This window comes from Hemicordylus capensis, chromosome 5 (genome assembly GCF_027244095.1).
Source record: "Hemicordylus capensis ecotype Gifberg chromosome 5, rHemCap1.1.pri, whole genome shotgun sequence".
Classification (NCBI taxonomy): Eukaryota; Metazoa; Chordata; class Lepidosauria; order Squamata; family Cordylidae; genus Hemicordylus; species Hemicordylus capensis.
The window spans coordinates 57,068,672-57,083,324 of NC_069661.1; the positions used below are offsets into that span (position 1 = coordinate 57,068,672).

The 14,653-nt window shown below is 44.4% G+C and overlaps 1 protein-coding gene across 4 annotated transcripts in view; it reads right to left on the reverse strand.

The window, feature by feature from the left end:
- Nucleotides 1–589: 589 nt before the first annotated feature.
- MGARP (mitochondria localized glutamic acid rich protein) overlaps nucleotides 590–14,653 on the reverse strand; it is a 43,123-nt gene continuing 29,059 nt past the window's right edge. For 3 of the 4 annotated variants that reach the window (XM_053255692.1, XM_053255688.1, XM_053255691.1), the window contains exons 5-7: nucleotides 10,186–10,335; nucleotides 2,417–2,454; nucleotides 590–1,124 (exon numbers count right to left, since the gene is read on the reverse strand). In XM_053255692.1, coding sequence (XP_053111667.1) covers nucleotides 2,429–2,454; nucleotides 10,186–10,335 — 176 coding nt within the window. In that variant the 3' untranslated portion in view covers nucleotides 590–1,124; nucleotides 2,417–2,428. The remainder of the gene's footprint in view (nucleotides 1,125–2,416; nucleotides 2,455–10,185; nucleotides 10,336–14,653) is intronic. The other variant, XM_053255689.1, reaches the window with a different exon arrangement.

The following is a 14,653-nucleotide window of genomic DNA, read 5'->3' on the forward strand; positions in this document are numbered from 1 at the left end:
AGGCGAGTTTGCTGGCCAATCAAGCACAGTACACTGTATACTTTTCAGAGGTCCGATATTGTTCTATTCTTCAATCCTTGTCTTCTTGGTTCCATGTAATATTCTAATTTTCTGAGATTGTGGATTTGGGGTTTTCATGAGCTGTACGCCATGATCATCACAATTATAACAAATTAAGGCTTGACTTATCTCGCTTTGCATGTAATGCGTCTGTCTCATATATCAGTTTCACCTTTTAATTTGCATTACTGAAATTAATGGACTTTTGCACGATATTCTAATTTTCCGAGTTTCACCTGTATATATCTTGCCTTTAGTCAAGGCAAAGTGCAGGTCCATGGAGCTTCATTTCTAAAGCCATCATCCTATACCAGATAGTACAAAGTCTTTATAATCTTTATAACCTTTATAACCATATGGTGCAGAAGTTAAGATGGGCACCTTAACTTGCAATTTCTATTCTTTATAGGGCACAAGTGAAAATGTAAAGGATCTTAATTCCCATCCTAAACTGAAGGTTTTTGGACTACTGATCAGTTTTCACTATGGTATTCAGTCATATTACACAGCAATCACATACATATGTAGATATTGTCTCATGGAATTTTAATATTTCCAAAAATACAGCAGCATAAATCATAATTTTGTCCAGAATATTCAATAGTTTTTCTACAGAAAATGCTGTAATGCTTGATTTAAAAAAAATGCTTGTCCCTTAAAAAAAATCGCTGGGTGAAAAGTGGAATTTCAAAATGTTTCTGTAATAAGTACACAACTCATTATTGTTAGATCTTCTAATGTTTCTAGGGGGTGTGCAATCTAAATTGTGGCTGAAGTATTGCTTTTGCACTCTACATTACTTTGAATTTTGGCACAATGGATAATCTGTTCATGGATTTAACATCTTAAAATAGTTCAGAGTTATTCCTAATGAAAGAATTGCAACATTATAGTTTGAGTGTCCTGACATGCCTTTAAAAATCTGTTGCTTTTCATGAGCCATAGACATAATGCTTGTTTCCTGCAAAATACGTTGAGTTTCCCTTGAACAAAACACAGACTTCATTGTTTTCATTGGGATGATCATCTTAAACATTTCTTAGAATATGTCAGGAACTTCAGTGCTGTGGAGGGGGAAACAGTGGGTTAGGCAAATTATTGTATCTAGAAACCTACAGAGAAAGTTTTGAATCATTAACTGAAATTTAGCAGCCTGCCACATCAGCCCCCTGCAGTACACAACCTTTCCTGTCCCTAAGCCCTGTGTAAGGTTTCTTCCCTACAGAATAAACACAAAACTATTCAGCCAGTGGGTGGAAGGTGAATTTGGAGGTAGCTGAAAGCCAGTTTGTAAGCTATTGCATAATACATCAGCCTAACCCATGGTGGGGAGGGATTTCCTCCCTGTAGTTAATATTTCCTATTTTCCAGGTCCTTATTGTTCCCTATTCATTTTCTGGTCCTTGATCAAATCAATGCCTCTATTCTTGCCTTTTGAGGTTATTAAAAGTGTGTTGTTAGAAGGTGTCATAGCAGGTTTCATAGGAACATAGGAGGCTGCCATTTACTGAGTCAGACCATTGGTCTATCTAGCTCAGTATTGTCTTCACAGACTGGCAGCAGCTTCTACAAGGTTGCAGGCAGGAATCTCTCTCAGCCCTATCTTGGAGAAGCCAGGGAGGGAACTTGAAACCTGCTCTTCCCAGAGCAGCTCCATCCCCTGAGGGGAATATCTTCCAGTGCTCACACTTCTAGTCTCCCATTCATATGCAACCATGGTGGACCCTGCTTAGCTAAAGGGACAAATCATGCTTGCTACCACAAGACCAGCTCCCCTCTCAAAAACCTAGGATATATATAAGTTATTATATATAACCCAGAAACCCATATTGTGTCATATCTAAGTTATTATAAATCTTATTAAAAGTGTGTTGTAAATTGCAAAGAGTTGTTCTTCGGGTTTCAGCCTCAGGAGGGTGTCTCGTCTAGTGTAAAGGTTCCTGACCTGCAAAGTTTCTTGGGCAAAATTCCCATCCCCAAATGTTGTTGGACTACAACTCCCATCATCCCCAGCACTATGGCTTTAGTTCATTGACTCAAGACTGCAATCCTGAATACACTTACTAGGAGTCAAACTCTACTGAATACAGTGGGTCTGAATTCACATAGACTTGTGCTGTAAGCAGTGCTCCTTTACCTGTGCACTTCTGCTGTGGCTCGGGCCAATAAAGAAATCTCCTCCCTCCAGATCTCTTTAACACATATCAGATCCAACAGGCTTCTAAGACCAATATGACTGGACAACCTGAATATAAGCCTTTGAGCATATTAAATCCATGAGATAAGCAGTTATATTCTGCTGAGCAAAGTCACAAGACAGATATGTCAAAGGTAAAACTGAATGCATATATGTTACCTCCAAACATTCTCAGGCACTGTCTCTTGATTCAGAGGCTAGAAATTAAGACAAGAAGTAAATATATGTCTTCTTTTCATTGTTCAAAACACATATAAATATTGCTGTTGACATGTTTCAAGTGGAACCACTGAAAACATCAAACCCAGATTGTGAAAAGAAAATTTAAACAGAAGTTGTTGCTTACAGATTGACATCTGGAAGCTGAGGAGGAGCAAGATTTTAGTAAATTTAGTAAACTCATCTAGTAAAGAGACTAGTTTAAACACTGGACATCTCCACTCTAAATATTTGCATTGACATATATCCCTGCATCACATTTTGCATTGGTGTGACAGCTGGCCTAATCTTACTACATTTTTTACTTGCCCTTCTTCCAAGATGCTCAAGGGAGCATACATGATTTTTCATTTTATTGTCACAACAATCCTGTGATGTATGTTTGGCAGAAAGATTGTGACTGACTGACACATAGTCACCCAGTAAGCTTCATGGCAGAGAGAAGATTTAAATCTTGGTCTCCCTGGTCCTAGCCTGACTCTTAACCATTACACTATGTTGGGCTTGTTCACACAACCAAGGGAGCAGAATGGCAAGCAAGCTCCTACCCCATCAACAGCAGATGAGCAACACCTCTGTTTGGGTCTGCAAACCCAGGGAAAACATGATCAAGGCAGCCCTGGGTCCATTGTTGAACTCAGTGGTTGCAAGTCCTTCCCCCCTATGGAAAGTCCTCCAAGGACATGCATGCCTTCCCAGCATGCTTTGTGCTGCCAGCAGACTGGAACAGCCTCTTGGCATCAGCAGCAGCTTCCTTCCCATTGGCCAAGAAGGAGCAGGAGGTGGATGCAGACCTTGCCCCACCCTGACACCTCAGCACAATATGACCATCCAATTATGCATTACATTCACACAATTCCTGGATAGAATAGAAGCCATTCAGTGCATACTCGTCATCACTTGCACACTTGCACTGCATGACAGCAGCTGCTCTAAAAGAAGGGGCACAGGTGACATTCCACATGGCACCCAGCTGCAACGCCCACCTTCCTACACTACCCACCATGACCATTTAGCACATTAAATCAATGAGACTAGCAATGATGAAAAAAGAGATTCAAGTGTTATGTCATTTTTGGTTTATGAATCTTGAGGCTTTTTGAAATTGAAAGGCGGGGTAAAAAATTCCTAAATAAAGAAAATATAGATTATCCTTTTATCTACTTGCAGGAGCAAGACTTGAGTTTCAAACTTGCCTCATCCTACAGGTTTCAATGAAGTGATTTTATCGTTCTATGCAGAGTTACGTGCACCTAAGCCCCTTAATGTGACAAATATTCATCCAACTGGTTACATGGTCTGAGAGATTACAGAATGGAGGTCACAGTTCAGAGAACTATGGCCTGGTTCACACAAGCATTCTAGATTTAATGGGAGTTACTGTCATTAGCATGAAGGTGTGAACCCATGCCAAGGCGGGAATCTCAGATTCATCTTGGGCCATACACCTACATATGACTAGCTCCGTATGCCTAGTGGGACTCTGGAGTTATATTTCTTCAGCAACATGTCTGAGTGCTGTATCTAACTCATTATTGAAACTTAAGGGGAGTTTCTTGGGAGGACTATAGGAGTCTGCTGTTCAAGGAAAAATGCAAAGTCCCACTGGATGTGTGCAAGCCTCTGGGGCAGCCTAAGTATCTGTCTGGATTGAGTGCTTTTCTGTGTCACTGCTATAAACTGAAAACTGAACTTAAGTGACTGCAAAACCAAGCTGTCTGAATACAAGATCTATAAAAATACACATACCCATTGTTCCCTCTAAGGTGCGTGCGTGCGCACAAACCCTCAGGCCCCCGCGTAGCAGTTTCTGGAGGGTGCGCAGTCCTTGCTGCACTAGCCGCCGCCACCACCCAACTGCCCGGCACCCTCTCCCTGGCCGGAATGCAATGCCCCATTTCCTTCCGCCACATCCTCCCTCCCCGCTGGCCGGGCACAGCAGGCTTTGCCCCCTTTTTTAACCTCTGAAAGCCAGCCACTGTGCAGTGTGGCAGGGTTTATTTATTTATTTATTTGAAATATTTATACCCCGCCCCTCCAATTACTGCTTGAGGTGGCTCACAACATTTATAAAATAATCAGAATGATAAAATTAACCAAATTAAACAAGTGAAAAATCCAAGCCAAAACCACAATCAGAATTAGCTTTTAAAATTTCAAATTAAATTCTTTAAAAAGCTAAAAACTAAGAATTATAAAAACTAAAGACTAAAGAACCTACCAGATATAAGCAACAGGTGAAACATTAAAAAGCCTCTTTAAAATGAAGTGTTTTTAGTTGTTGTTTTTTAAAACACTGAGAGAGGGAGCATAGCAAAGCTCTTCAAGGAGGGTGTTCCAAAGCCGAGGGGCCAGAACCCAAAAGGCTCTGTCTCTAGCCACTACCAACTGGAGCTCTATTAGTGGCAGAGCCATAAGCAGGGCCTGAGATGATGAACGGAGGGCCCTGGAAGGTTCATATGGGCAAATGCGGTACAACAGGTACCCCGGCACCAAGCCAGCATATAGGGCTTTAAAGGTCAAGACTAGTACCTTGAATCTAACCCAGAAGCAAACTGGAGACCAATGAAACTGCTGTAGGATGGGTGTGATATTCATGAAGCAACTTGCACCCATGAGCATCCTTGCACCAGCATTCTGAACCAGCTGAAGCTTCCAAACCATCTTCAAGGGCAGCCCCATGTAGAGCACATTGCAGTAGTCCAATCTGGATATTACCAAAGCATGAGTGACTGAGGTCAGGTCCAACTTCTCCAAGTAGGGTCATAGCTGGCGCACCAGCAATAGTGAGTAAAAGGCACCTCTGCACACCGCTGCAATCTGTGCCTCCAAGGACAGCACTGGGTCCAGAAGCACTCCCAAGCAGCAGACTTTGTCTTTCAGAGGGAGTGTTACCCCATCCAAGACCAGATTATCTTACTACTTGGATAATCTGTTTTACCAACCCAGAGCACTTCCTTCTTCTCTGGACTATGTTGCAGTTTGTTTGCTCCCATCCAGTCCAGAACAGCCTCCAAGCTATGGTTCAGAGCATCCACTGCCTCCCTGGTGTCTGCTGACACAAAAGATAGGTAGATCTGGGTGTCATCAGCAGGGGCATATCTAGGGTGGGGCAGGCAGGGCACATGCCCCAGGCGCCACTTGAAGGGGGGTGCCATTCTTAAAAATTGAAAAAAAAAATTAAAATGGCCTTCGAAAACAAAATGGCCACTGTGCATGCTCAAATGGCCATGCCAGGCCCCGCAGAGGCCAATTGAGCATGAGAGGTAGCCATTTTGTTTTTGGCAGCAATTAAAAAATTTTTTTTTTAATAATGGCCACAGCACATGCTCAAATGGTCCCCGCGAGGCCCTCAGCCCAGGATGGGCTGCAGCGGTAAATTAAGGGGCTGGTGGGGGGGAGAGGGAACCTTTGCAGACCCTCCCCCCGGCCTTTAGGAAGCCCCCCAAAGGGGCTAAAGGTTAAAAAAATATTAATTTAATATAATATGTCACTGTACACATATTCAATTCGGCACTATGTACAGAGAATCAAGGCTTGTGAATACTGAGCTGAAGCTTAGGATTGTATTCATTTGCTCTTACTTTGCTTCTTGTGATAAGTGAGTTAAATGTGATGTCTTAATCATATGGCTATTAATGGTGAGTTTGTCTTTGAATCAGTGTGAAATCCTTAGTATTAAGGCCCACTGGGAGTTTCTTGCTCTCTTGCTCTCATTTTAACTGTCTTTCTGAAATACTAGAATATATTCCAAGCAGTGATACAGTTTACTCTGCATATCCTTTAATTATTTTCAGAGTATCTGGGAAAAGTCAAATTCTCCATTTATTTTTAAAACGTATATAATAAAGATGCCACAGTGCATAGTAGGGAATTAGACAGGCACTTCTGTTTAATTTTCCAAGTACACCTCCAGATAGTCTTTGGGTATTTCATGAGCCCCAGCATACTGAAATTTGTAGTTTTCCAGCATCTTTTGGTTTGGCTATGTCCACTGCTAAATAGTTTTTGAAATATTAAAAGATTAACGAGCTTGACTTGTATTTTTCAGCTGATATTATGGTAAAATTATCTGAAAGCTGGGTGTCAGATGTTTGGACCGGGGGCACAATTTCAGTGCTTGCCCTAGGCGCTGTTTTCCCTAGATACGCCTCTGGTCATCAGCATACTGATGGTACCACAGCCCACACCTACGGATGGCCTCTCCCAGAGGTTTCATGTAGATGGTAAACAGCATGGGGGACAGAATATATCCCTGTGGCACCCCAAAGGCCAAAGGCAAGGGGATGGAGCAGGCATCCCCCAGCACCACCTTCTGAGTATGACCCTCAAGGTAGGAGCGAAGCCACTGTATAACCGTGCCCCCAAGTCCCAACCCAGATAAATGTCCCAGGAGGATAGTATGGTCGATAGTATCGAAAACAGCTGAGAGATCTAGTAGAATCAACAGAGTCACATTCCCTCTGTCTATCTCCTGGTGTAGGTAATCCACCAGGGCAACTAAGGCAGTTTCCATCCCATATCCAGGTCGGAAGCCAGATTGGAAAGGATCTAAGTAATCAGATTCATCCACAGAAGCCTGGAGCTGAGATGCCACCATGCTCTCCAACACTTTGCCCAAGAAGGGGAGTTTAGAAACGGACCAAAAGTTATTCAGGTCATCTGGGTCCAATGAGAGATTTTTAAGGAGGGGCCTGATGACTGCCTCCTTCAGCTGAGGGGGCACCACCCCTGCCTTAGAGAGACATTCACCACCCCTGCCACCCATAGAAGCCTCCACAAACCATGAAGGGCAAGGGTCAAGCACACACGTGGTAGTCCCCAGCCTTCCAAGCAGCCTGCCGACTTCCTCAGGCAACACAATCTGAAAACCATCAAATATAAAAAGACAAGACGGTGCATTGGCAACATTCAGTTGCCAATGGATGTTGGATTTACCACAAAATGGATTTTACCACAAAAATCTTAGCATCCAAGTCAGAACGGATGCAAGCAATTTTATCCGCAAAATGTAAAACAAATTGGTCACAGTGGGCTGCCAAGGGTTCTGTTTGATGGTCTTTAGGGACCTAGGAGGCCCTGAACCACTCCAAAAAGCTCTGCTGGATGACATTGAGAAGACACGATAGTGGTGGGAAAGTAGGGTTTCTTTGCCGCCATCACCACCATAGAGTAGGCCCTAATATGGGCTCTAGCTTGTGTTCGGTCGCATTCATTCTGATTTTTCCACCAACAAGGCTCAAGCCATCTATCAGCCTGCTTCATTGTCCGCAACTCACCTATATACCAGGGAGTTGCTTGGGCTCGGCAGATTGGGAGAGGATACCTAGGTGCAACCGTGTCAATTGCCCGACCCATCTCCTCAGACGAGATGGAGACCAGGCCATCAACAGGATTGTCCACTTTCTCAGCAGGAAATTCCCCAGAGCCATCAGGAATCCATTAGAATCCATAAGCCTCCGAGGGTGGACCATCCTAACTGGTCCCCCACCCCTGCAGAGGTGTTTTGGGTCCACCCTCAGTCCAATCTTTACCAGATAGTGATCCGTCCATGGTAACAGTATTGAAGCCTCCTCCACTGTCCACGGAGCACCACTGTCCCCCATTGACCCAAAGACCAAGTCAAGTGTATGGCCTGCCACACGTGTGGGACCAGAAAATAGTTGAGACAAGCCCATGATCATAATGGAAGACATGAAGTCTTGAGCTGCACCAGAATAGGCAGCCTCAGCATGGGCATTAAAGTGCCCCAGGACTAACAGCCATGGGGTCCTCAATGCCACATGTGAGACTATCTCAAGCAGCTCAGGCAGGGAGACTGTTAGACAGCGGGGTAGGCAGTATACCAACAGAATCCCAACTTCGTCTTGTGATCCCAGCACTGCATGCAGGCACTCGAACTAGTCAGAATGGTGGACAGTGAATCTGGTGAGCAGGATGGTCTCCCAATGAACCAGGGCAAGTCCACCTCCCCGCCCACCCTGCCTTGGCTGATGCTGCACCCAGAAACCTGGTGGGCACAGCTGGGAGAGATTTACATCTCCCCCCTTATGAGCCCCTGGTGGCGCAGTGGTAAAACTGCCGCCCTGTAACCAGAAGGTTACAAGTTCGATCCTGACCAGGGGCTCAAGGTTGACTCAGCCATCCTTCCATCCTTCCGAGGTCGGTAAACTGAGTACCCAGAATGTTGGGGGCAATATGCTAAATCATTGTAAACCGCTTAGAGAGCTCCGGCTATAGAGCGGTATATAAATGTAAGTGCTATTGCTATTGCTATTGCTTATCCAACCAGGTCTCCGTAATGCACATCAGGTCTGTGTGCTCATCCAGGATTACCTCCTGAATGGCTGTGATCTTAGTATTGATGGACCCGGCATTTAATAGTACCAGCTTCAGGCAAGATTGGCTGCTGTGAGAGTTACTGGGGTCTCTTTGGATGGGAGAAGGACCAGAGAGCGTGATGACTCTAATATAGCCAACACGCCTTCCTCTCACTTGGCATGTCCTACCCCCACCATGACCATATCACCCTCTGGATGGGGGGAAGGGAGCTCCTTCCACCTCCCCTCCTCTCAAGTGACTGCAAAGGCTCTGCTTGGCAGCCTGTTTCTGGCTTTCCTCCACATGGAAGGAAATGCGGAAATGGGCTGCAGACAGCAGAGCACATGCAGTCACTTGAGAGGAGAGGAGGTGGAAGGAGTTTGCACCCCAAATCGCCACTGAAAGTGGCAGGCTTTCAGAGGTAAAAAAGAGGGCACTCTCTGCTCTTCGCCCCCTTCCCTGCAGCCAGCCACTGCCACCATGCCCCAACCTGCCACTGGCAGCGGCAATCTTTAGGGGGCAAAAGGGGGAATTTCCCCACCAACACCCCCCCCCCACACACACACACACTACTGCCGCCACCACAGCCTTTTAAAAAAAATAATTAAAACCTTTTGAGGCAGTGGGGGGAAATTTTTTTAAAATGTGCACATTAATTCTTTCTCTCTCTCTGTGTGTGTGTATGTGTGAGAGAGGGAGGTAGGGAGGGAGAGTTATGTGTGCACACTGCCTTGATACTGCCGCCCAGAACAAAAATCTTTCTGCTCACTGATTATAAAAACTAGAGGGAACACTGCACATACTCTGCTATTCATTTTAATTTCAGGTAGTGCTCATATAAATATCCCTAATAAACAAACTGTTGTTCCACAGCAAACATTGATTTACAGATACAGGTGACCCTCGTTATTAGCGGGGGGAGGGGTCCATTCCCACCAATTTCCGTGGATAATGAAACCGCGAATAAAGATAACGTAACCCCTATCAGGATTGGGAGGTCAGGTTCCTTGAGCTTTAAAAAACTGCTAAAAAAGCAAGGCGGGGGCAGAAATAAGGGTACAAAAGCATAGTACCTTGTTCTCCAGGTCTCCAGGAATGCTGCCACATCCCACAAATCCTCTTATTTTTCATTTTAATTTATTTTTAAACAAAAACCAAAAAAGAGCCACAAAATGGCTCTGCACTTGGCGTCTGGAAATGACATCAGAAGTTAATGCTGGACGCTCAGGAAATAGGTTTTTTTGGATAGGCAAAAATTGCCTATATTTCATGCCATGGATAAAGAAACTGGGTTTTTAAGACCGATCCATGGCTACATGAAACTGCAACCCATGAAACCATGGATAAGGAGGGTCTCCTGTATATCTTAGAATAGATAAACTCCACACCTTCTGAAGCCTGGAAACATTGATCTGCATCAGTTTCTTCATCCTGTGGTGGTGTACCTGGTCTTTCCTGTGCTGCTGGGACTGCTGATCCTTCTAGATTTTCCTCTTCAGGAGACAGAACTTTGGTATCCAGGGCATTTTCTGGAGTTCCTATGCATAGAGAGATATTCGTACATTAAGGTGCTCAGGACCCGATAAAAGATAACTTTGTTAAAGTTCTTGCAAGAGAATGCATGGCTATACAGGAAGTTGGAGGAGATTAGCAGCACAGTGATCAGCACCATTTGTAATAATTCCAAATTCCAGCATACCTGTGGTTGTGGTTACACATCATCTAAGGGCAAGTGGGGCGTGCATGTTGCAGACAAGCTTATGAGTGTAAAGCAACCTTGATCCTGATCCTTTGAGGTTTCAGTGTTCATGAGCCCACCATAAACTTATCTGATGGGCACATTGTCATGGCTCAGGTGTCATGGCTCAGACTTCTGACTCAAAAGAGTCAGAGCAGGAACAGGAGGATTCGCCTGCTAGTGAGGGCTCAGAGGCACGGCAACAGGATTTGACTGGGAGACCAGACTCTGGAGCTGAGGATTCGGAACAGCTGCCAGACATGATTTCTGATCAGGAGGAGGCTGGGATTTCACTTGTCTTGAGAAGACGTCTCAAGAGGAAAGCTCAGTGGGAGTCATGCAGGCGCAGGAGATCACAAGAGAGGAAGCAGAAGTGCTGACTCAGGGAAGCCTGATTGGCTGCTGGTTCTCTTGAGCCATATATACAGTATTTAACAGTCTGTCAATTGCTCAGATGCTGTTAGCAACTTTCACTGACCGCAGACCATGCGTTATTTTGAATTCCCAACTTTTCCGAGTTCCAGTTAGCCCTTGTTTGTGCTTTCCTGCTTTGTTCCGTTAATTCCCTGTTCTGTTGTCCTTTGTTCTTTTTTCATTCCTTGCTCTGTGTTTTCTTTTCAGTTATTACTCAGTTATTGTTAGAGGTGGGTACCTAGTTCAGTTCAGGGGACTTAATTCATTTACCATTTTCTTTGTGAGCCTTTTATTTTCCTTCGTGTAGCTTTGCTGCTACTTTCTGTTAACTCACAGGGGGCGTACTGAAGGGGGTTGTAAATCCTGTTGGGTTAGCCGAGCTAACAGATTTACGACACAAGGCCACTTCCCAGTAAGCTCCGTAGCGCTAGCTTCACCAGACTGTGGGTGAGGTATCAGAATGTCTGTAGGGTGGCAGCCACTGGCTACGATGTTTAAGAGGGGCATGCTGACTATGACCATGCCTTTTTAGAATGGACCACCCGTCCTCGGAAGGAAAAGGGCATTTAAATCCCTTTAAATGGCATTTAAGCCCTTTTCCTGACAGCAATTGCAACGCCACCCTCATAAGAACATAAGAACAGCCCTGCTGGATCGTGCTCAAGGCCCATCTAGTCCAGCATCCTGTTTCGCACTGTGGCCCACCAGATGCCGCTGGAAGCCACAGGTAGGAGTTAAGGGCATGCCCTCTCTCCTGCTGTTACTTCCCCCTCAACTGGTACCCAGAGGCACCCCACCCCTGAGGCTGGAGGTAGCCGAAAGCCCTCCGACTAAAATAGCCGTCAATAGACCTCTTCTCCATGAAGTTACCCAAACCCGTCTTAAAGCCATCCAGGTTGTTGGCTGTCACCACATCTTGTGGCAGAGAATTCCACAAGTTGATTATGCATTGTGTGAAAAAGTACTTCCACTTGTTGGTCCTAGATTTCCTGGCAATCAATTTCATGGGATGACCCCTGGTTCTTGTGTTATGGGAGAGGGAGAAGAATTTCTCTCTATCCACTTTCTCCACACTATGCATGATTTTATAGACCTCTATCATGTCTCCCCGCAGTCATCTTTTTTCTAAACTAAATAGCCCCAGCCTCATAAGAAAGGTGCTCTAGGCCCTTGATAATCTTGGTTGCCCTCTTCCGCACCTTTTCCAGTTCTACAATGTCCTTTTTTAGATGTGGTGACCAGAATTGTATGCAGTACTCCAGGTGTGGCCGCACCACAGTTTTGTATAAGGGCATTATAATATTAGCAGTTTTATTTTTGATGCCCTTCCTTGCGTCTTCTTGGTGCTGCTGTGGTGCAAATACTTGAATCTGAGGCATTGTCCTTAGGATTTATAAAAACATCCCAAACATCTGCTGTGCACTCCAATTACAGGTCAAATTTGGCCAGATAGATTGCATTGTACATACATCATATAGCATTATTGTACTGGAAAAACACAGATTCAAATAATACTTCCTTCCTGAAGTGTCCTCATGATTATAGTTGATAAAGTGAAGTTCGTTCTCTCTCTCTCTCTCTCTCTCTCTCTCTCTCTCTCTCTCTCTCTCTCTCTCTCTCTCTCTCTCATAATATAGAACCCACAATAATATGTTGAAGCTAAATGCGGGAGATTCAAGACAGACAAAAGAATGTACTCCTTTATTCCATTGAAATATGGAATTTGCTGCTGTTGGGTGTAGATTGGATGGCCACCAAACTAGATGGTTTTAAAAGGGGATTAGATAAATTCATGGAAGATAGGACTATCAACAGCTACTAGCCATAGTAGCTGTATACTGTAGCTGTATACTGGTCCCTTCAGGACCAGAGGTGGCATGCCTCTGAACACCAGGTGCTAGGGAACACCAACGGGTAGAGGGAGTTGTCCTCTTTTCCTCATGGATTTCCCAGATGTACCTGGTTGGCCACTGAGTGAGGCAGGATGTGGGACTGAATGGGTCTTGGCCTGATCTAGCAGAGCTTTTCTTAAGTTCTTATCAATCTTACAATGAGGAGGCAACATTTCACCATATATTCACAGCTGTCACCTGTAAAGATCACAGATACAGTGCTTCATTATGTTACTGAAGTACAAAGACATGGATCCAAGGCACAAATCCTCATGATTTTACATGTAGACATCCCAAATCTATCACCAAATTGTCCTTCATATTCATGTCCCTAGTCAGTACACCACAAAAACCAATCCATGTGGTGTAAAATATGGATCTGAGGTTCAGATCCTTTTAGATCAGTGTTTCTCAAACTTTTTGGAGTCAAGGACCGCTAAATTCTTCGTGCAGAGTTTCAAGGACCGCTACATTCTTCATGCGCAGTTTCCCGGACCAGCAGTTAGTAAAGGGGTTTCAAGTCTATCTATCTATCTATCTATCTATCTATCTATCTATCTATCTATCTATCTATCTATCTCTCAGACTTCTATACTGCCCAAAACTTGCATCTCTGGGCAGTTTAGAATGAAAATAATATAAGCATTAAAATAATTAAATTTGGAATCTTTTGCAAACATGGAATATTAGGGGTTCTTAACCTTGGGTCCCTCAGTTAAACTCCTATAACCCCCAACAACAATGGCATTTGGCCATTATGGCTGGGGATTATGGGAGTAGAAGTCCACCAACGTCTGGGTACCCAAGGTTGAGAACCCCTGAATCTAAAAGCCTGGGTGAACACATTTGTCTCCAGTATGTCTGGAGTGGAGGTGCTTGTGATTACTCAATGGAGAGGGGATGTTGGGCCATTAGAAAAATTCAAAAGCTACATGGGGCCAATGAAAACAACATACAAGCAAGCCCCACTGATGCAAGAGGGAAACAGCATCCCCTCTCAAGGCGCCTCGACCACAACAGGCAGCTGGGTTTCAATCAACCAACCTTTGGCTGCAAACAATGAGCGTGCAAGAACCAGCAGCCCTTCAAGTGGCGCCCACTGCCATACTTTTTCCTCCATGCCCCTGCACCGCATACAGTTTGAAGCTGTAAAGATAGGGAATAAGATAGCTGTAGGAAGATCTCAGCAGCACGTGGAAGCAAGGCACAAGAAGGGTCCCATGCCTCCGTGATACTCTTCCTCTTCCGTGCCATGTGCAAAATTGAGGAAGTGAGTGCCTTGATTTCAGTTGAGGGGGGGTTGACTCCCAGTCAGGGACCGGCACTCAACCCTTCGGGGACCGGCAGCGGTCCAGGGACCGGTGGTTGAGAAACACTGTTTTAGATGACTTCTGAAAGGAAGTTGCAGTGACAGATGGAAACACAAACCTCAGAGAACATTTAGTGTGTATGTGTGTATCCTACCTAACTAATAAAACTGAGAAATTGACATGTGTCAACGAGACTCTTTGAAACTCTGTGGACTTCCTCAATTATGAAAATACCCTTCTGTTTGGAGTTGAAATCAGGTTATGTTATCCACAGGATATTACATTTTAAGGCAAAAGGAAATAGTAGATTACCATGAATAAGTGCCCTAGGGGAGATGCTGGGATCCTACCAAGAGTTTTTAGCTAGTAGGCTGAGCATTGCACAGTTCAGCTCTGCTTTGAAAAGTGGCTGTGTTCAAAGGGGATAATAAAGCTCTTTATGAGTAAACAGATCAAAATCTCCACTTCTAAGCACACTTAGTTAAAGGTGAGTTCCATTAAA